The sequence below is a fragment of the Sebastes fasciatus genome, chromosome 4 (genome assembly GCF_043250625.1).
Source record: "Sebastes fasciatus isolate fSebFas1 chromosome 4, fSebFas1.pri, whole genome shotgun sequence".
NCBI classification, from domain to species: Eukaryota; Metazoa; Chordata; class Actinopteri; order Perciformes; family Sebastidae; genus Sebastes; species Sebastes fasciatus.
Genome location: NC_133798.1, coordinates 5041527 through 5065224, shown reverse-complemented (window position 1 = coordinate 5065224; position 23698 = coordinate 5041527). Strand labels below are relative to the sequence as shown.

General features: G+C 42.1%; 1 protein-coding gene across 2 annotated transcripts; it reads right to left on the bottom strand.

The window, feature by feature from the left end:
• Positions 1-505: 505 nt before the first annotated feature.
• cfdp1 (craniofacial development protein 1) lies at positions 506-23463 on the bottom strand. 2 transcript variants are annotated; one of them, XM_074631600.1, is made up of 8 exons: positions 23243-23463; positions 23078-23168; positions 21045-21171; positions 19495-19723; positions 18192-18301; positions 13390-13521; positions 6649-6807; positions 506-3808 (listed from the first exon to the last, which is right to left on the bottom strand). In XM_074631600.1, the coding sequence occupies exons 2-8, from the start codon at positions 23145-23147 to the stop codon at positions 3718-3720; spliced, it is 918 nt and encodes a 305-aa protein (XP_074487701.1). In that variant the 5' UTR covers positions 23148-23168; positions 23243-23463; the 3' UTR covers positions 506-3717. The 2 variants fall into 2 exon arrangements, with proteins under 2 accessions (XP_074487701.1, XP_074487700.1); XM_074631599.1 differs by having other exon boundaries at positions 23078-23463.
• Between the last annotated feature and the right edge of the window lie 235 nt (positions 23464-23698).

Below are 23698 nucleotides of genomic sequence, written 5' to 3'. Positions count from 1 at the left end.
GCTGATCAAATATGAATCAATATTCTGTTACGTTAATGCCTATTTCTCTCCTCAGATATTCTTAGAATCATCTTGTAGTGCACGGTTTAGCTGTAAAATGAGCGGAAATTTTGCGGCGACGCATAGCGGCGACCCATAGCTATAACGCTGTTGAATTAAAACATTTACGGAGGGAAGTTTTAAACACTTGGTTAACTTTCGTGTTGAAGCTAACTGAGGCTAAACAAAACAAAAAACTACTTCATTAGCTTTAGGCAACAAAACTACTTTGTTGTGTTTAGTAAAACATCATGGTTTGACTTAAAACGACTACGTTTGTTACGTTATTTAAACTACGGATGTAACTTAATGATCATTTTAGGATCTATAGTTGATCCGTGCGGTCAGCAGTAAAATTACAACAGAGGTGATGAAGAAGGATGATCGATGCAGAGGCTCTTCATTACTCACTTTACAGAACAAACAGTTTGACACCTCAGCAAACAAAAATAAATCGACCAGCATCTTAAAATGATCTGTTTGTGTTTATTTAATATCTAATATTTACATGAATAAACAGAGAGCTGCATCAAGACTCCAGTCAAACTGACGAGATATCAAAATCTCCCTCTTTCACATCAATCCTCCTCTCACCACTCATCCTGTGAATGTCCTCGTGTTTGTTCACAACCGGGACAAAACAAACAGCCCCTGAGGGACAGACAGGCAGTCGGTGTGGTCCTCCTCTGATATGATGGATAAGACACAGTTTTGATCGATTACACTTCTATTGTGGTATTAATCAGCATCACAGTCCTCTGTAGTGTTCCCAGAAAGTTTTTCACCTGATTGCACAAATATACATGTCATCGTAATTTCAGTGGTCAGCGAGGTGTTTCAGTGTCCCCATGATGGTTTCAAAAGTCTGAGAATGTTCAAATGTATAGGCATTACATCAACTATTTCCAACCCCAAAAACATCATTAATGGCCTAAAAAACAATATTGGTTGAGAAACAATGAAAAATCTTCTCAACAATGGCATGAATCTAACCAAAGCTTTAACACAAAAGACCACATTAAACCTCACAACATCTATTCTTCATCAGCCTATTAAAGCCCCCGAGTGTAGAATTTCAATGCAATTTCAATTTCTCTAATTATTCCGATGGGATACGTTTTCATTTTTTCTCAGAAAAATGAGATGTCCCAGTGCAGGGTAGTGTGCCATGATGTTGTCAGCAGTATCTTTTTGGATAGTACAACTGGGGAAGTCAGACATTTTCAAAATGCACACATGGGGGCTTTAAACAGCAGCACTACATCATGTCCTCACTGCATACTCCGTCATGAGTATTACCAAAACTTTGATGGACATGAAATGCTCCCGATATGATCGATACTACAAAAAAATAGGACGCCGCTGAAAGAGTTTTTTTTCATTGAAAAAAAACACCAGATATGAGTGCCAGGGAGCACTGAGGTAACAAACATCTAATCAGGGAGCCTCGAATAATGGCGGGGTCGAAGTTGCAAGTTGAACTTGTGTAGAACTCATTGGATAAATTTAGGGATGCACCGATACGATACCAGTATCGGGTATCGGGTCCGATACTGTGCTCATGTACTTGTACTCGCAAAACGGCTCCGATACAACTTTACGGTGGTACACCCGACCCCGCTGGGCCGGGATCCCACCTCAGCCGGCGCGCACCGGCACTCACTTTCATTGCGCCACGTGGTTTTGCTTGCACCCTCTGTCTCACACTTTAAACACCTTGGTCCGTGTTTCAAGACGGGTCGGGTGGGTTGCCGACAATGCCGCAGACCTCTGGTGCCTTTTACGTGGGCGCACTGCCTCGTATGCTGGACTCCCCAGCCTGCCGTGTGTCGCTCACACCCACCAGCTGGCTGTTAACGAGGGTCTTTTGGCACAGAGAAGTACTCGTATCGGTACTCGGTATCGGCGAGTACCCAAATGTAAGTACGGTATCGGTGCATTCCTAGATAAATTTTGAAATTTTAATCAATTCACTTTTAACATTTTTGGATCAAATCAGCAGCTGTGGTGCGGTGCCCTGTTCGTTTGCAGCAACAAAGTGTTCACGATATGCTAGAACTCTGACTGGAGTCTCTCTTTCAGACATTCAGAGTAAAAAGTTAAATAATTCACAAGCAGTAGCTATAACGCAACATTATCATTCAGCTTCTGTGTTGAAGAACATTGTGGAGTTATCCTGAAGACGATCCATTTCTACCTGGTGTTAACATACCATCTGCATCTGGATAACAACATCTGATCACAGGCCTTTGCATTTCAGCCCGGTCGCCAGGGACGAATGGTGGCATTGTACGTTTTCTGTTGACGTTTTTGAATTTGGTCAGAGCAAGAGACGTAGTATATTGAACCGTTACTGAAAGTTATGTGGTATAATAACGAGTATAACGAGCAAGAAAAGTCCACTAAGGGCGGGTAAACTTTCACCCAGAAGGCTGCTGTCGTGTCCCGTGTGAAACCAAAAGTAAAAGTTGACTTTATACGTTATGTTACGTAACGCTAAAGGTCGTTTTGATCATTTTTCTAAACCTAAACCGAATGTTTCACAGCGTTAACCGTGTGGCATTGTGCGTTTCTGCAAGTGTGATACGAAGCTATTTATATTAATATTTATGAAACATTGAAATTCAAAGTATCCGGTGGTTTACAGAAACGTATAATGCCAACATTATTTTCTGGCAACTAACGACTGTTCTCGTTATCTTCATTCTGCCCTCGCTGTGATTGGATCTCAATATGCATAATTAGGTAGGCGGAGCTGGCAGACTTGAGTGTCTCAGGTTCAGGGCGAGTGACTGCTACAACATGTACTCTTTGGCAGCCTTGCCAGCTGGGCTAATGTTACTGATAGTAAGAAGGTAATCATAGCCAGTATACACCCTTTGCCTTGAACGTCGTAGTGGTCACTCGAGAGTCCTGAGAATAGGTGGAGTTATAGGAGACCTTTCAACTTGTTGGGGGGGGGCGGGGTTTCCTTCAGATGTGGTCACATGTGGACTGTATGATGATGTGATCATCTACAAATGGCTCAGAGCTGATACATTCTGATTGCAAGGTGCATTAACACCTGTATTAACATGTGTTTTCTTTGATCCAGGTAAGGTATCCAGATACAGGTCACATGTTAATGCCAAGTGGAAACGAGGCCGAAAAGTTTCATACAGTACTAAAAAAAACAATTCTTCCTTCCTAACTTAACCAGATACCAATTGAAGTATAACTCTGGTTTACTTCAACGGTGAACGATGGTGAAAATAAATAAAAAGATGAATAAAAACAATGGACAAAACTACAAAAATAAAACAAAAGTTGTATAAACCGGAATAATCCTTTAATCCGTAAACAAAGTCCTAGTTCTAAATCTACCCTGTAAGGAAGGAAGTAGGACAGGCGAGAATGACCTCACTTCCCCAAAAAAATGACCTTAGCGTGAAGGTTTGAAACTCTAATTGGTTCTCACAAGGATGGAAGTATACAGGAACGCTCAACACCCCGTCATTCCACAAACTCTGCCTATTAATATCCCCCGTCCTGAAATAGACCGGAGCCGCGGCACCAGTTTGAGCTCACTTCACTGAGGGGGGGCCGGGGGGATAGCGACTTTGTCATTAGAGGGAAAGAAAGCAAGATACAGGAACTCCAAACATCTGTTCCACTCTGCGTGTGTGCTGTCAGTCTGTGTCATTGCTTCATGTTGCTCTGTCGCACTGCTTTTTCTAACTCGAACTGGCGGTGGTCGACGCGCTCCAAGAAGTTCTTCCGCTCCACATACCTAAACACACACATATACACACACACACACACACACACACACACAGAGAGAGAGAGAGAGAGAGAGAGAGAGAAAGAGAACATGAGACCTACTTTTACCATAACAAGCACAAACACAGAGTATAGAAGCAATGTGCTCATCACGCACGCACGCACGCACGCACACATTTTCCCACCGCTAAACCACAGCTCTTTCCACTTCTTCCACTTCAGCACAGGAAGCAGTTACACAACTTTTCCTGCAGTGTGTGTGTGTGTGGAGTGATTTGAGTCCCTGTTGTGTCTAAGTGTTTCTAAATTAGCCCCCGTCCTTCTGCTTGGTTGGAAGTCAGTACATGTTAAATATGGTATCTGAGCCTGTGTGTGCGTGTGTGTGTGTGTGTGTGTGTGTGTGTGTGTGTGTAAGGCAATGATAATGAAGGAGCTATCAAAGTGCACACAGCACAGACTCATGTTCTGTCCTTGGGGGAGCGCATGCAAGTCTTCCACTAGCTTCCTCCCTCCCTCCCTCCATCCATCCAGACTAAAGAGAGATTCCTGCTCATATGGAACAACGTTTCCCTCCATTTAAACTCACTACTTTCCAGCTGCTACTTCATAATTAAGAACTCTGTGGTTTCCATTGGGCCTGTTCACTGCGGATGAGCCATGTCTGACTTTAAAAAGCTGGAATGTAGGACGGAATCGTCACCAATTTGCAACGTTAATTAGTAGGCCATATGACTATGTTGACTCCTTATCTCCGCCAAGGCCGAATGCCTAGGAAGGAGGTTATGTTTTCCCCGGCGTTGGTTTGTTGGTTTGTCTGTTAGCAGGAATACTCCAAAACTCTGCTTTGGATTTGAAAGAAATATTTTTGAGGTGTGGGGTGTGGCACAATGAACAATCCATTACCCTACGGCTTCAGGAATATTTTTAAGAACTCCGATCAGCCAGAACATTAAGACCTCTGGGTAGAACACATGCACAGTGTAACTGATGACGCGTTGATTCAATTCAATTCAATTTATTTTTATATAGCGTCAAATCATAACAGAAGTTATCTCGAGACCCTTTTTATATTGAGCAGGTCAAGACCGTCCTCTATAGTTTAGAGACCCAACAAGAGATCCCACCAAGAGCACAGTAACAACTGTAGATTCAACATTGTAGCTGCTCCATCAACGTTCCATCTAGGAATAAACACGGCAGGCAACAACGTCAGTGATGACAGCGGGAGAATCTCAACGCTGATAAACTCTCGCGAAGTATGTACAGTATATATTGTTACACACCACTTATATGATGAATGCTTTTGATACACATGCTTTAATAAAAAATGAAATACTTTTAACCTTGCATACTGTAGGTCATGCTAATACCTTTTCACCTTGTATAAAATGTATAATATACTGACTAGTAAATGATCTCCTGTATGTATACTGTGATACAGGACATTTTATGGAAACTGAGAAACCATTTATACATAAAATAATCGGATAAGAATTAGCACTAGGCCATACTGACAGACTCTAATATTGTGACTTTTTCAAACGAATGCCTTGATACCACCCATACCGATATATAACGTGGGGATCACTGTTGTTGCTTTAGAAAAAAATATTTGTAAAGTGAATATGATGACTAGAACTGCACCAATCGGTTGTCTGGTGACTGGAATCAGACGATATTCAGCTTCATCGGCCGATCGGTCTCAGACGTAGCCGATTCTGTGCCGGTCAAATTCACGTGCATGTGTTGCACGATGGTTCAAGCCAAACTGCCCCCCCCAGAAAGAATTGCAGAAAATTGCAATCGGTGTGTCTCTAATGAGTAACAAATAAGAATGGTTCCGTCGAATCAGCTAAATACATTTCTGAAGCAAAACATCCCGTTGCTTCACTGTGACACAGCGCTGGGAAATACAACATTTAATACATAAGGCTCAGTCACAGCAGCATTTAGAACAGTCACATTTCCAGTTAGTGACAGACATCAGGCTGTTATCAGGCTATCTAGCTCGTTCACAAGCTGGAAATGTTGCTGCTACACAGGTAAATGCTGCTAACTGGCAGCTAGCTCGCCTGGCTATCGTGACTGGCCAACACTGGCATGCTCCTGGCTGGCTAGCATGTTTGTGGTTAGCCCATCAGCTACAGTAGCTTGCCATCTAGCCCTGTAAGTACTCACTCATTAATTCTGCACATGCCAGATTCTGGTGTGACCAGACATGCACTGCATCTCATCATTACATTGTCATTACATACTAGATGTACATTTATTGAATCGAAGATGATATGGAATCTTCACATTATAAACATTATATTGATTTATATCTGCATATATCAACATCCTCCGTCTCAAACTCATGGAGGTCTGTAGAAACTCAGGTACTGAAGTAGATTAGAGATTAATCTGTTGTTATTGTTGAGCTGTATTGCTCAGAGATATTCCTGGTTCAACCTTGGCCCACTCTACCTCCAGCAGTTTGGATGTAATACTCTTTTGTTTCTATCTATGTGAAGCAAACTACAAAAAGCCTCTTCCAACCATTATCTATTACAACTGCAGTTTCTTGTTACTTAGCAACCAAAAATATAAACGGATACTGATTATCTGTGATAAACAAAAATTCGTGACTGATATCAGTTGTTAAAAACATCACATATCATATTTCATCTTTTGTTCAATTTGAGTATAATATGTAGTAACGTTATTTAAAACTACTGTGTTTTAAAAACTACACGCGTATTCCTGCAAAATATTGAGAACATCGATGGTCTAAATTAAAGATAACATTAGACTAAAAATGTTGTCATTTCTGGCATCAAACTAGCAGCCGGCGGTCCGACAGGCTCTTACCCCTCTCTGCCCCGGTTGTGGATGGCCAGCTCATCGGTGATGCCCTCCTCCGATTTAAAAGCGTCCCAGTCCATCTTAGACTTTTCCAGCGTACTCATCTTCAGTTTCTTTCCTCCGATACGACCCAAGATGCCCGACACGCCCGCCGGCCGCTTGGCGCTGCAAACACAACAGGGTGAACCTTAGATAATACACACTTAAAGACACACACGCACACACGCTATGGTAGCTGAAGCACTTTTCTGCTACACATGGCAGAAACTTTATGATGAAGCATATTGGTACTGTTTCTGTTCGAAGTCCGTACAATTCAGTCCCAACATTCAGAGCATTAATATAGCAGCAAACAACTATTTTCTATGTGAAGATATAGAGTTGTAATGTCTACCTGAGCAGAGAATGAAGTCTCTCTCCCTCTGTGTGTGTGTTGGAATCAGAGCTCATCTCTGCTTTGTTTTGGTAGCCGGCCGGCCGCACATGCATGTTAGTGCATTAGCCCTCCCTGTTCCTTAGCCTCCCTCCCTTCGGGTTCATGTCCCACTGGCTAGCCAATCGCTGCCGTTCTGCACTGTACACTACCCTGGTCGGGCGTGCTCATATGGTGTTGCTCATACGGCGGTGACCGTTGATAATGCCGTCACAACCCCACGGTGGCAGGTTGGCGTTGTCGTGGACGCCAGGTAGCCCCGGTGAGTGTGAGTTAAACCTTGTTAATTCTGTCAGCACTGTTGCCGTTGTTAGGACTGACAGCTGTTGGCACCGTTAGCTAGCGCCGCTAGCCGCCGCTATTTCGGCTTAGCCACCTCCACGTTTGCTTGTCAGAGGTGAGAGCCGCGTGGAGGCAATCCCCGCCCAGACTCCGAATAGAGAACATAATATTATAGCTCCTTTAAATATCACATGAACAAAGCAGGAATTATTCCAAAGCATACCAACAGAAGCACATCGCTAATGCCAACCGTGATGTGTTCATCACAGTTGGCATTATGAACAGGTATGAAAAACATGGAGTCACACTTATGTGTGTATGACAGAGACGTATTTTAGTATCAGCTATTTCTAGAACAAACAACTTTGTCATGCAGCCATGAAAGACTGTGTAGAGCAGGCAGAGACTGCAAGTTCAGCTAAAAACAGAGAGAGGAGTTGATGAAAATGTACGAGCTCGACTCAAAGCCACTCCACTGAGACCGCACTAGATCTCTCTTAAGGACGTCTGTTAACTTCATCAGAGTGTGTTGAACTGGTGCTGAAGCCTGAAGAACGAGATTATAAAGTAACACTCTATTATTAACAAGATATTTTGTTGGCTGTTTTCAGCTAGTCTGTTTGAAATACTATTACTAGAGAGCTACATGGCCACGATTCCAGTCATGGAAGTCAGAAATGTTCAAACTAATCTTAATGAGTGAGATCAACAGGCAGAGACTTAATCAGAAGCATTTAATACTTCACAATGCATCACTCTATTCACTGACCGTCAGCACGCACTGACCCACACTTAAAGTGGAAATGAAACGTTCAACAAAGTTAAGCCGGTTTACTAAAAGGGATTTACACTCTAATGAACCATTTTAAAACAAACATGACAAATGTCAGCATTTACGAGAAAAAAAGAAGATCTGTGTCATCTTTCCTGCAGCTTTCAGGGACAAGAGCGCCGCAATGTCGCAGTACTCTAGCCTGTGACGTCACTCGGTTGGTTGGTCGGCTCGGCCGGGTCGCACGGAAATGACGGTAGAAACCGTGAAAGACGAGGACAGAGGAGACACGGGCCAGAATGAAACAAAAGGGGGAACACTATTGTATTGCTCCTGGATGTAAAGATGAGTTTGAACAGTGTGAATGAGACAGTAGAAGAGGAGAAACAGGTGATCAGAGAGAGAGAGGAGAGGACGGGAGATGGGGAGACGAGATGTGCCTGTCGGAGGCTCCGTCAGTGCCACTACAGCCAGCGCTACAGTAACTTACTGATCTCCGTTTCAGCGTCAGTTTATGAAATGGACTGTATTGTCCTTGGTTTTAACATCGTCAAACCACTGCCTGAAGTGGAAAAAAATAAGTGCTGGTACTCCCCTTATTCACGTTGGCGTGTGTATCGGCCGGTATCCGCAATCTCTTGCGACTTATTCCTATTTATTCATCATTTCTTTAAGCATGTTAAACTGTGTCAGTTGTGGTTTTATTGCTATATATATACTTGGGCTATGCCTCTTCTATAGAAGGCCTGTAATACTCCAATAATATTCTAACTGGAACATTATACGGTTAAGGTGGTGTGTTTGAGTGTTAATACTTAAAGTGCTTTCTGTGTTATTTGTAGCCTACAGCATCACTCTATAATATATTATAGGATGTCTATAGGCTGAAATCAACAGCAGCCAGACAGACAGGCAGGTATAGATGCAGAGCTGAGGTGTGTGATCAATTCATTCAGGTTTTAGGAGCAGCGTCCCAGTCAGGATGCTCCTACATATTATACACAGACACATTCTGAATTTATACAGTGAATAAAAGACACTAGCAGGTATTGGGTTTGGGGGTCCTCCCCCAAGAAAATGTGAAGCTTTTTGACTTAAAACTACGCATTTGACATCATTTTGGATCATTATTAATACTAGTTAAATGATTATTTTTTATTATTTATCACAGCCTTCGTCTGAACATTTAATTCTTCTAAAAATGTTTACCCTGTAAAATCATATTCTATAAATCAGAAGAGCAGATTCAGAAAAATCATAAATAATGGTTCATTAATGATATTTGTTCACAAATAAAAAAAAAGTTATGACGAACAGTTCACTAATTATTTTACAAAAAGGACGTGAACACTGTATTGATAAATGACAGCACCCTTGTTCTCTTTAGTAGAGGTATATTAGTAGAGTTTAGTAGAGGGATTAATGCTGGGTTAGGATGCATGTTTGGTTTTGTTTGTTTTATGGTTGGACGCCACCCGCACTTTTTGTTACACGCCTCACTTAACTTCGTTGGAGCAGCAGCGCTCATAATTCTGTACTATTTGTGTTAAAACCATGCTAAACAATAAACGGCAGTCCTTTCCTGATCACATCGGCAGTCTTGTTGCTTTCCTTATCCCAGAGAAACACATCCCCACGTCACGCTGAGGTGCCAGAGCTGTACAACTCAAGCATGAGGGAACAAAAGACGTTAATGGGCCATAAAGTGACACTCCAACACCGCCGCACAGCCCTGCATTAATCGCCGCAACACATGATTTGGTGTGAATGCAGCCTAAACCCTAACCATCCCAACGAAATACCTAATCTTAACCCCCTGACCCTAACCTAACTCTAACCTGCACCTTAAATCCAAGCCTTAACCTTCAAACAGTCCTTTGAAGTAGCGAGGACCAGCCAACATGTCCTCAAAATACAGAAAGGTCACTACATTGGTCCTCACAAAGACAGCAATAACACACACACACACACACACACACACACACACACACACACACACACACACACACACACACACACACACACACACACACACACACACACACACACACACACACACACACACACACACACACACACACACACACACACACACACACACACACACACACACACACACACACACACACACACACACACACACACACACACACACACACGTGAATGCAATCAGTCAGGTGGGCTAATTTAGAAGACTCGCTGCCCTTTCACATACTGGATTGATTTAATGAGATGGGGTTTAAATGTCACAACAATAAGGAATGGGTCTGTTTAGCACACACACACAGTGCCGTCTTCAATTAAAGAAAATAACAAAATAAAATACAAAAATAATTTTTGAATTTAGCTTGGTAAAAATCTGTTTGCTGCTCAGAAATGATCTAATTTTAACTCTGTTGTAAACAGTATCTATCTATCTATCTATCTATCTATCTATCTATCCATCTATCCATCTATCCTAAGTTCGTCACCACACACAGCCAAGCCAGCTGTTGGAGTGTGTGTCCTATCCCGTGTCATTGTGCAGGCGGAGACTTCCTTCCTGTCCATGAATAGACCAATAACTTCATGTGCGTGCTTCTATTCCAACCACAGCTGAATCTTTTCATCTGAACTTTTAATATATTCATACATTAGAATGTATTGGACCCATTTTGCTGTCTTGTTTGTGATTCTTATCCATGTTATGTGTGTGTGTTCCTCATGGCACGTGCATGACTGAATAATCAGCAGTGCTGCTAAAGCCACCGTGCACCAAACTGCACCGAGACATATTACTGACAAACTGACACCTTCAGTCAAAAACAACAAAAAACATTTTCATTCATTGCCGGGAAATCTTGTGGTCATAAATTTTTGATTAAAATCGGACACAAAACGGACATTCTGGTTTGTAACTTTTTGAACACTGTAAAACCAAACAATGTAAATGTAAAGTACATAATACAGCAGCAGGGAGGTATTAAGATTTAATGCATTGAGTCCAACACAGAGCTAAACATTATTCCCTTTCTTTCTGAGAGTAAGATGAAAAGTTGATGGATATCTGTCTCATTTCAGTGTGTTAAAGGGGAAATACACCCATTTTCAAAATTCATACATGTTAGTCCTATTGTCGAAAACAGTCCCAACATGAACTACTCTCTCCCATATCCAAAAACTAAAGTGCTAAGACTCAAATTTGTGATGTCATCAAGTATTAAAGTGTGGAGCTGCTCCATAGACAATGAATTGGGAGAGGTGTTGTAGATGACAGTGAGAGCACATTCTGTGGGTCCACAAAATCAGCCTGGTCAAGTCTGAAGAAGAGCATCAGCTCAAAACGTCACTAGCGAATGTGCTTATAAATTGCACTTGAGGGAGCTACAGTGTGGGGACCTTTATTTATGTTTTCATTGCTGTCTTCTATTGGTCCGGCACCTGCCTTCAAAGGTTTAGGATGTGCGCAGCAACTACACATTGTTTGTCCACAAAATCAGTCTCCCATTCATCGTCTATGGAGCAGCGAGTTCATGTTCACAAATATTGATTGAACTTTCCTAGGCCTTGGAAATAACATATTGGAATTCTTAATTTTACTGGTGTTGCCCTTTAAGTTTGGAATTGGAGTCGGGATGTGGTTAGCCTAGCTTAGTATAAATATAGAAAGCAGGGGGAAACTGCTAGCCTGGCTCTGTCTAACGCTCAAAAATACACCTACCAACATCTCTAAAGCTGTTTTATTACCTCCACCAAGGCCGAAGGCCTAGGAAGGAGTTTATATTTTCACCGCCGTTAGTTTGTTGGTTTGTCTGTTTGCAGGATTACTCCAACAGTTCGTGATGGATTTGAATGAAATTTTTTGGAGGGGTGGGGTGTGGCACAATGAACAATCGTACTCGGGCACATGGGCGGAGGTCTGCACTCTCCGAGTGCCATTCTAGTTTATAATGTGTATGACCCGTACATAAACAGAAATCTCAAAATGTTATGATATTAGGGGCAGTTTTTGATGCACAGCATCAGCAGTTGATCCATCAGCCCAGTACATCTGTGCACTATCTCCAACTATAGCGCGGGTTGCCAGTTACGGTCGGTGTGCACTGGTACAGTTACACAATGTAACTCCCTCTAAAACCACAACTTGACATTTTTTAACATTTCTGCTTGTGTTAAACAAAAGCGATAAGTGTTAATCGGTGAGCTTTAGAGGCGTAGGCGTTGGTAGAACAGAGCCAGGCTGGCTGTTTCCCCTATTTCCATTCTTTAGGCTAAGCTAGGCTAACAATACCCCCACTCCAGCTCCATAATTAAAACACTGACATGAGATTGATATCCATAAGAAAGAAAGTATTTCCTTTGTCCATTGTACTATTCCTTTAACGTTGGGATTCACAAGATATATCAAAACATTTCAAACGAAAATTTGAAAAGAAAATTTAATTATGAATTTAATTTAACAACTGAATTTACAATATTGAATTTAAGTCTTTATAAGGTAGAGGCTGACTATCTAGCAATTCTGCATTGCAACTTTAAATATTTTATTTTACCACTGTGACGCTGCAGAACAGAATCATCTGCAACAAACAAACACTAACTTCACAAGATATATCTGTGTGTGTGTGTGTGTATATGTCTGTGTGTGTGTGTGCGCACAAGGTTAATGAAGGAGTGGTGCTGATGGCTCTTTCCTGTTGTGCTGGGTGTCCCTCACACACACACACACACACACACACACACACACACACACACACACACACACACACACACACACACACACACACACACACACACACACACACACACACACACACACACACACACACACACACACACACACACACACACACACACACACACACACACACACACACACACACACGGTGGGCTGAGATAAATAGGAAATAGCTTGTGGACACACTGTACTTCCTGTCTGTTGAAAGATGATTTCCTGTTTCCTGTCTGGAGTTTTGGAGGGAAGATGTGCACATCCCCAAATGATCTGAATTGCCATGGAAACGCAAGGTATTATAGGAGGTAGGGAAAACACGCGCACGCACACATTCCCACATGCACACACGCACACACTAGGGAAATTCCCTTACATTGAATGTCTGAATGGAAGCTCAAGAACAAAATGAATTCCCCTGTAAACTGCCATAATATATACACACACACATGTGCACAAAATCCTAATTTGTACATGTTGGTGTGTTGGTGTGTGTGTGTGTGTGTGGGGGGGGGTGGTTGAATGTTCTGTGTAAAGATGTGTGCGTACCTGGGGCCAGGAAGATGTGGTTGTTCGGGTGATGAGTCCTCCTCGTCGTCTCCGCTCTCCTCCTGTTTGGTGTTCTGGCTCTTCAGGTAATTCTTAGCTTCTTTGGAGTCTGCCGATACCACTTTATTCACCCTGACAGTCGGAGACAGACACAAAATGTGCTAAACTCTGTATCTAAAATAACAGCAGATGGATAGGAATTGCTACAGTATACAGTATGTCTATGGAGCAGTTGGAAACAGCTGGTATATGGTGGTGATACGAGCTTTTCACCACCTGGAAACACTGAGAACCTCTCTGTAAATTAAAACATTTGAAAGGATGCCATGACTCAGTCCAGCTACCATATCTTTAGATGGACCTACAAGGCTGCCTGATAGTGGCCTAGGGCCCGATGCACAAAACACCTTAAGTTAAGATTTTCCTTAAAGTCAGAGTTAAGGTTTCTTTAGAACAAAATCAGTTGCAAAAACACCCATAAGGTTAAATCTGACTTCTCCTTAAGGTTTCCTTAAAATGTTCACTTAATGTTCACTTCCTTATCTTGTCTTATAGTTAAAGATACTGTTTATAACTTCTTACACTTACACTCTTATAAATCATGCGGGTCGGTGTCCCATGCGCGCTCGCGTGTGGCTACGCTGTTCCAACACAAACTACACGGAAGCACCAAAACCACAAAGTTATATCTAGTGAAGCCCGTCTTGCAAAACAGTGTCAACTCTTCCTGCTCCAGCCTCCCCGACCGCAGCCAGAAGACACAGGGGAGACCGTAACCCTGGTCTCCAGGGCCGGAGTCTTTGCTTCTCTGCCTGCCTGCTTGCCTTCACTCACACACACCGCGCTCGTTCTCACGTGCATGCGCGCACACTACACATTGAGTTACGACACAAGAGTTAGTTTAGCTCTGAGAATATCTAGTGAATGTACAGTGGAAGTTTTTGGTCAAAATAAAAGCTGCTACTCCTCCAGACCAACAGAGATTTCACGTGTCGTTTCTTGCTGCTGAGTGAATAGACTGTGCACCGGAGCGAGTAACGTTATCGTCTCCGACCCAAACTCCGGTGTCTCCCCTGTTCCTTCTGACCGCGGTCAGGAGGCTGAAGCAGGACAACACAGGATCAGCATTGATTCATGGAGAGACCTTCGTCTGGTCAGCTAACATTACTGCCAAGCAGCTGAAATATAGAGTGATATTGTGCTTTTAGCTGACGTGTGTCGCCTCACTGTGTTGAGCGATGCTCGTTCATGTCTATGTAGAGCGATCACAAGCACGAGCAACGCTGACTTTCGTTGACTTAACGGCCACAGGTGTCGCTGTTAACAAGACATTTCTGATTCTTACATAGAGTCCCCTTAAGGGATTCTTTAAAGTTAGTTAAACCGTTGCACATAAGACCTTAGCAACCAAAGTAAAGAAATTATCTTAAGGAGCCTCTGATTCTATCTTAACCGCAACACATCCCAAGAAGAGTGTCCCACGGCTCGGAGAACCCAATGAATACTCTTACGAGACGATGAACAATTGATTTCAACGATAAATAAATAACTCGTTAGAAAAAGATGCCATCTTTATTATGAACGACTTCTGTACAGAGATTTCACTGTCAGCCATATACGTAGGCTGACAGTTAATTAATAATCAATTCATTTTAAAGGGGAACACCACCTAAATTAAGAATTCCATTTTGTTATTTCCATGGCCTAGGAGATCAGTATTTGTAAACGTGAGCTCCTCTCTCTCAAAGCCAGAAACCAGAGAAGTAAGTCTCAAACTTGTGATGTCATAAATGTGTAGAGCTGCTCCACAGACGACGAATGAGAGACCCACAGAACGTTTTGTCCTTCTTTATTCTATTGTAGTGTTCTCAGGTGTGAAACAGAAAATGTTCCTATATGCTCAGAACATTTCTCTGGGTGCTCTCAGTGTCATTTACAACATCTCTCCCAATTCATTGTCTATGGAGGAGCTCCACACTAAATACTCGATGACATCACAAAGTTGAGTTTTAGCCCTCTGGTTTTTGGATTTGGGAGAGAGTTGTTTGCTAATATTTTCTAGACTGTCTTAGACCATAGGAATAACATGTATACATTTTGAAAAAGGGCATAGTTCCCCTTTAAGTTGAATGTTAAGTTATTGTTACCAGATTTGCTGGATTGCAGCTGGTAATTAGTGACCTCTATGTTGGCCAGAACAGACAAGTTGTTGTATTTTTTTTTTTTCTCTCGACCTCTTGGGGTGACCTCTGCAATGTCCTCCCACATTCGTTGTTTTCTGTTTGCTGTTATTTACGGCTCAAATTTACTGTTAAGTATGTGCTTTCTTTTATTGTACTTCCTCCGATATGATAACAGGTGAGGCGATGACAGTTATCACAAGCGCGAGTGCAAGCAAAGAAACGGTCTCCATGGAAACAGTAGAATTTTTACCACTGTAAAATCTCTTTAAGTGCAGTAAATGCCTTAGCGTTTTCCCTTAATTAAGGAAACCGTTTAAGGGATTCTGTGCAACACCCTTAAGTAAGTCCCTCAGCTAAGGAGAAACTAAGCCGCAAGTGTCATATTTAAGGAGAAAAGTTTAGGTGTTTTGTGCAACCGGTCCCAGGTGCCTAAGGCTGCTGAGCGGCAAATGCGAAAAACTTGCTTGTTGGAATCTAGGCACTTTGTACCTTTATTATTGACATCTGACACCCATTCACAACTTACACGGCATACTGACACGTCAGACATTCAAGACACTAAAAATCCCCCAAATCACAGTGGGTATGTTTAAGTGCATCTCATTATGAGCAATGAGAGGAAATCTCAACGGGGCGGACTGTCCTTAATGCGCCCCAACCGCGTCTTGACCCCAAGGCGTGGCTCGGAACACGTAAAAGGCTCCAGGGGTCTGCGGCGATGTCTGCAACCCACCCGACCAGTCTTGAAACACAGACCAAGGAGTCTAGCGCACGCGCGAGTCAGAGGGTGCAAGCAAAACCCCGTGGCACAATGGAAGTGAGGGCCGGCTGGCGCGCCACCTGAGGTGGGATCCAACAGCCCGTCTCGCCCGCACCGTCGTGGAGGTGGAGCTTGAGCGCGTGCGATATGACCCGAAAGATGGTGACGAGAGTAGTGTAGAATGTGGTATCGGTGTGCAGTTGTATCGGAGCCGTTTTGCGAGTACGAGTACATGAGCACAGTATCGGACCCGATACTGGTATCGGTATCGGTGCATCCCTAATATGTGTATATACATCCAAGATCCATCAACACATATGTAATCTACACGGCTGCTAAACTGAACCTAAACCATGTGTTAAAAAGTAAATAATAAAACTGAATGTAGGCTAGCTTCTACCTCTATACATATGCTATACTGTGTGGACACGTACGCACACACGCACACACACACACAGTAAGAAACACACATCTGTCCTTGTCTCAGTATGGGGCTAGATATGGAAGCTATATGAGGAACAACCACTGCATCCTCTGGGAACATGAGGACTGCACAGACTCCACAACCACTTGCATCCATCATGGCAGCACTGAAAGGCTTTCCCTGTTAGCTATGCTAATTATATGCAGCCATAATTACACAGAGCACACAGCGAGGGCGAGTCTCATCTCAGGCAAGAGAAAGATATCGGGTGTGCCAAGGAGAATGAACTGAAAAGACGGGAGGGCAACAGATAATACAGCAACAAATAGCGTAGTATTTGGAGCCAAAAGCCAACTTCATTGAAAAGTCAATGTTCAGACAGAAGCTGTCTACAATGTTCACATCACACATTAGAGCCAGCAGCATTTGATTTTGGCTCTGGGGATGGGTTACATCATGTACTAATCTTATGCTTCTGTAATTACAGAGCACATCGCTTCATGCATAATCAATCAGATGAATTATACCCAGGATCATATCTGGTTTCTGGTTTACTCAAACGTAAACATATAGGACGGGACATTGCTAATATTGTCTCCACACGAGCATCCTTCCAGGCTGCAGGGGCGCGGTGGCTGTCTGTGTGATATACGGTATGTTCATCTTACACAGTAATGATTACACTGGTTTTATGGGAAACACTCAACGGCTGTTTGTGTGGCTCCTATTGAAGAAATGTCATGAGCTGTGATAATAACTCGGGTACTTTTAGACATGACTGCAAACTGAGTCTGTTCCAGGGGCCTAATTAAACTGTTCACATTGTCAGCTACATGTAATTAAAGTTATTACTGCTTACATTGTACAGTCGGTTGTAAAAGTCTGGTTCAAACAGGTTTTCCCGTCTTCGGTACCGTAAATCTGAAAATGTCCGTTACACTCTATGAACAGACAGAATGAACAACATGCTGGTGATTTTGCTGTTCTTAGAACCGAAGAGTTTGTCGAGGTTGGCGCTGTATTTTCTGTTTGGTCCAGTTCACATGCTCTTAAGGCGTCCGTGTCTGAGTTTTTTGTCGATACCTGTATTACGGACCAGTTAATTGCAAATCGCTGGGCATTATGGTGTCAATGTGGCCGATAAGAAACGCAAGGGAGATGTAAGAGAAGAGGGTTGTCCACGTTAGCGGACAAGGGTGTTTTTGGGGAAGGGAGAGCCTGTTTTGCCGCGTCTGCGTGTGTGTGTGTGTGTGTGTGTGTGTGTGTGTGTGTGTGTGTGTGTGGCACCACCTACTGGTCAATGTGACAACTAATTTGAGATCATCAACATCATTTCTAGACTTCAGAGACTAAAAACCTCTTTGTGTTTTATAAAAAATATATACTTTTACAATCAAACTGTTGTCAAGATGTTGGTGATGGTTCAGAGGCATACCTAACTTCTTCTCCAGCGAAGTCAAACACTTGAGTGATGGTGACTTTAGCAGGTTCTGATGCTTTTGTTTCTGTCCTCAAAGGAGTAACCTTCAATACTGAGGAGTCATCCTGAGGATAAAAACAAAAGAATCAGTGTAAGGGAGAGACAAGATGACGGACAAACATAAAAGACTGTGCCGTAGGTTTGATAATTAATACTTTATATGCTAGATTGTTAATCCAATTGATATATTGGAAGTTGTATCCCAAGTCAAGGGCCAGAGGAACGTGGGTCTAACAAACAAACAAACAACCCTCTACAGTATATACACTGATCAGCCATAACATTATGACCACCTGCCTAATATTGAGTAGGTCCCCCTTTTGCCGCCAAAACAGCCCTGACCCGTCGAGGCATGGACTCCACTAGACCTCTGAAGGTCTGCTGTGGTATCTGGCACCAAGCCATCAGTAGCAGATCCTTTAAGTCCTGGAAGTTGCGAGGTGGTGCCTCCGTAGATCGGACTTGTTCGTCCAGCACATCCCACAGATGCTCCATCGGATTGAGATCTGGAGAAATTGGAGACTGAGTCAACACCTCCAACTCGTCGCCATCCACATGATGTAAAAGAAAACGTGATTCATCAGACCGGGCCACCTTCTTCCATTGCTCCGTGGTCCAGTTCTGATGCTCACGTGCCCATTGTAGGCGCTTTTGGCAGTGAACACGGGTCAGCACGGGCACCCTGACCGGTCTGTGGCTACTCAGCCCCATACGCAACAAACTACGATGCACTGCGTTCTGACACCTTTCTATCAGAACCAGCATTAACTTTTCAGCAATTTGAGCTCCAGTAGCTATTTTATTGGATCGGACAACACGGGCCAGCCTTCGCTCCCCACGTGCATCAATTAGCCTTGGCCCCCCATGACCCTGTCGCCGGTTCACCGGTTTTCCTTCCTTGGACCACTTTTGTTAGGTCCTGACCACTGCAGACTGGGGACATCCCACAAGAGCTGCAGTTTTGGAGATGCTCTGACCCAGTCCTCTAGCCAGCACTATTTGGTCCTTGTCAAAGTCACTCACATCCTTACTCTTACCCATTTTTTCTGCTTCCAACACAAAGTTCAAAGTTCAAAATGTTATGGCTGATCGGTGTATATCTGGGTTTAGAACATGGAGCTCTGTGAATGTCCTTTGACTTTACGGGTTAATCACCATTAAAAAGTTTGGTTTAGAATTTGGGACCCTCCAAGTGTTTACATTTCAAAACATGGTACCATCTTCGTTGTACATTTGTTTGTTTTTAGAACATATTTACCTTTTGTGTGGTACTCGACTGTGAGGCAGGTGCGGAGTCTTTGGGTCTGGTTCCGACGTCAGACAGGAAACTCGCCCAGAGGTCGTCTGATTTTTTCTTCTGTTTGTCCTCGTTATCCTCCCGTACCACAGTGCATTTTTCCACCTCTTCCTGTGGCGGCTGCGCCTCTTCTGCTCCATCTCCATCCTTATCCTCCTTGTCTAGTTTCAGTACTCCTTTCTTCCTCTTTCTGTAGGTTTTCAAGGACACCAGTGAATAAAGGTCATCATTTTCTTTTATTAAGAAACAGGATTAAGGTATTAAGATTAGACTTCTCTGATGTGTCTTTGATTAAAAATAAAACGCATCTTCTTTTATTCAGATTTTATGTATATTGCAGTGTGTTCTTTATATTATGACAGTTTTACTAAAATTTGGGTTTAAAAAATCTTGCTTACAATATCGCAATATATTGAATCATATCCCCTGTATCATGATACGTATCATAGCTCCAGATTCTTGCCAATACACCGCCCTGCTGAACATGCCTGCTGATAAACTGCTTTTTATCCGAGACGTTGGAGCAAAGTTTTGTTTCAGGTCTTCATCGGAACAAAATGGGAAAACCCGGGCCCAATATGTATTGCAGTTTCAAGTCATACTGGGGAAACGGGAGGCATTTCAGTGCTGGAATCGGCATTTGATCTCAACAATACTATAAAAATGTTTCATTCATTTATTACTAGACTGGTATCTGACCCATATTGGCCATTTATTAAAATGTATATATATATATACCAAGCCACGCCCTTTATCTCAAATCAATGTGATATTATGACTGTAATCAAAACAACAATGCATGTACATATTTTATTCTTATAATTAAACAGTGTTCCAGAGGAGAGGTTTAATGTTTTATGGTTCTACATCAGCGATGCACAACCTTGCCCTGCCCAGTACCTGATTACCTCCTTCAAAGCCCGAGGTTTTGTTTTCACAGGTGTTGGTTTGTTTGTCTGTCTGTCTGTCCTTCTGTTAGCAGGATTACTCCAAAAGTTCACGATGGATTTGAATGAAATTTTTTTTGGAGGGGAGGGGTGTGGCACAATGAACAATCCATTAGATTTTGGTGGCGATCCTGATCATGATCCGGATTCAGGAATTTTTTTAAGGATTACCATCAACCTGAGCATTAAGACCTCGGGGTATAACACATGTGCAGTGTAACTGATGACGCTTTGACGACGCATGACCCCGCCTCCTTCTTCGAGCAGAGAGATACGTGTGTGGATGTGTGTGCGGGAGCTGCTGGCCGTCCACGGTGAGAAAGAAAAAAGCAGTAGATGACGGGATGAGAGACAACGTAGTGTAACGTTATACAGACATAACAAGGCTGCTGAATGAGAGAGGCATCCGCCGATACGTTAGACAGAAACACACCGTGTTAATAATAAGCCGACCACCTCACAGCTGTGATCTGTTTTTAAAGTCAGGCAACTTGGTTCAGTCAGGCTCCAAAGTGATTATATAGATGTAATGATATTATAATAATGTTCTTTCAAGCCTCTCACCTCACACCGATGTCCTTTTGCTTCCTCTTCTTCTTGCTGACATCGTTAGGATGTGGCACACTGTCACCCTCGTTAAGAGGCTCTTCCTTTTCACACTCATTAATGTCATCCTCGCTGAGGTTATCGTCTGAGGATGAGAATGAGAAGGTTAGGGTGTGAATACACAGAAATCAACTAATTGACAGATAGGGTGGATAAATCAATTTACTGAATTTCAGCAAAATCATATTGAGGGCATGATTTAATCATGTTATCGTTCTACAAATGTCTGTCGTTCAAATGAATGCTTCTGAGCAACCTGTCATTAAAAGCTAACAGGAATAGTCATTGAAGTTTTTGTTTGAAACATAAATTCTGATCTCATGTAATGCAGTGGAACGTCGTTCATTTTATTCAACATCAGTTTGATTACTTGAGATTGTGCATACATTTACCATACTGTATATCAATAGTGGGGAAGTATCTCTGTTCATTTAATTACATATCTTTTTTTTATATACTTCATTTTTACCCCTTTCTTTAAGGTTGTTTTCGTATATGCAATTTACAGTTCGTAATTACAATAGTTTATAAACCAATTTTTAAGTAGTTGAGCTTAGAGACGAACACAATAAGTACACTAGAGAAAACAACATCAGCATTCAAAATTAAATTAAAATAAAAAAAGAATAGAATAAAATACAAATAAAAAATGTATAATAATAATAATAATACAAAGAGAAAAAACTAATAATAAATTAAATAAACAAATAAGTTAATAGAAAACAAAAAAAAAGGGGGTGATATCATTAACAATTAGCATATAGCAATATAATTTACATGGGCACACACATGTGTCCGCCTTCACATGTAAGGTCACCTCCAGGCATATGTACTGTATATGTGCATGTGTGCTAACCCATAATTACATATTTTAGCATAGAGGTGGTAGTTAGTGATGTGATGTACAGGACTATATTATATTCAGAGGCGTTTCTAGTATTCACCCCCCCATCGTGTATGTCTGTAAATAGGGAGGACAACTAAATAGAAACATCTCTCAATACAATGCATTCCAGTACAACACCACTTTTAACTGTGACCTCAGCAATAAACATTGAATTATTGAATTTACACATTTCCCACCATGTCAACAAAAGCTGAGCATTATACATTTGGTAAAGGTAGAATTTATGGCAAAGCTGATGTATGGAATTGCAATTGCCGTTGATTGTAGAGGTGTACCTAATAAAGTGGCCACTGAGTAACTAAACAATCATACATTGCCAGTGTTCCAATTTCTAATCTAATCTAATTGATCACATTAGACAAATATCATCTCATCAGTGATCAGCCATCACCTCACTTAAAGGGGACATATTGTGCTCATTTTCAGGTTCATGCTTGTATTTTGGGTTTCTACTAGAACATGTTTACATGCTTTAATGTTCAAAAAAACACATTATTTTCCTCATACTGTCTGTCTGAATATGCCTGTATTCACCCTCTGTCTGAAACGCTCCGTTTTAGTGCATTTCAACAGAATGGCAATGGAATTGCATTGCTAGGAAACAGTTTGGGTCCATGTTTACTTCCTGTCAGCTGATGTCATTCACATACACTGCAAAAGGAAACAAACTGGGACACATTTAGAATGTTTACATTTAAAACTGTGAAATGGTGTGAATATTGTAGATTTGTGACATCACAAATGGACAGAAATCCTAACGGCTTGTTTCAAACAGTTTCTGAATACGGGCTGTGTGTATTTCTCCATGGATTGAGTGTTTTGATACTTTCACAGTATTTATATATCACTTAAATTATAGTAGTAGCAGACTCGTTGTTTTGTGATGGGTGTAAAATCCTGATCATAGAGGAGTGTGTACATTTACTGAGAAGCAATTCACCAAGAAATGTTGGTTTTCTTGATGGACTTCAACACTACAACACTCAAACCCACTATTACCGTCCATGCGGTGTCTCCGTTAATACATCACAACATGACTCCACCGCTGCATTAAACACCGCCAGGTGTTCATTACCGCCCTCACCTGATGGGACGTAGTCCACGTCTTCATTAGACGAGTATCCATCCGAGTCGTAGTCAGAGTAGTTCATCATTGTGGAGGAGAAGGCTTCAGACTGTCAGGTAGTGAAGAAACGTTAATGTAAATGAAGAGGCGCTACAGTGTGTTACTGCCCTTACTATCCCTTACTGGCTTCAAATGGCTCCTTACTGACAGAAATACAGCTCAAATGTTGCTCTTTCACTTCTGTAGGTAGATATAAATACATTCAGTGCGTAGTGTATGAAACACAGCTATTCATGGATGTATTAAAAGAGGTGCTAGTCGGTGCCTTTTGCGGCGTTTCTAGAGATATTAGCAACACAATGTGACGACGACGGCAAGCTCAGAGGTTCAAACTTCTTCTTCTTCTCTCCGTTTACTGGCGGATCGCGAACAACTTTAAAGGTGCATACCGCCACCTACTGTACAAGAGTGTGTATTACATCATGTCATTTTACACATAGTAGACCACTTACACTTACACACCAGAAACTGACAATAACTGCACTATACTGTATAATGACTGTGCAATATCATTATCATTATTACTACTCAGGTGTCATTCTCACGGTGCAATATCATTTTCCACTTGTGCAATTTTGT

Bases quoted from the DNA above. Each gene is read 5' to 3' on its own strand.
- cfdp1 (XM_074631599.1), bottom strand. From the start codon at position 23,147: ATGATGAACTACTCTGACTACGACTCGGATGGATACTCGTCTAATGAA. The intron at 13,522-18,191 runs GTATGCCTCTGA...TCCGACTGTCAG, and splicing joins TTCGCTGGAGAAGAAGTTAG to GGTGAATAAAGTGGTATCGG. The intron at 3,809-6,648 runs GTAAGAGCCTGT...GTGTGTGTTTAG, and splicing joins CACAACCGGGGCAGAGAGGG to GTATGTGGAGCGGAAGAACT.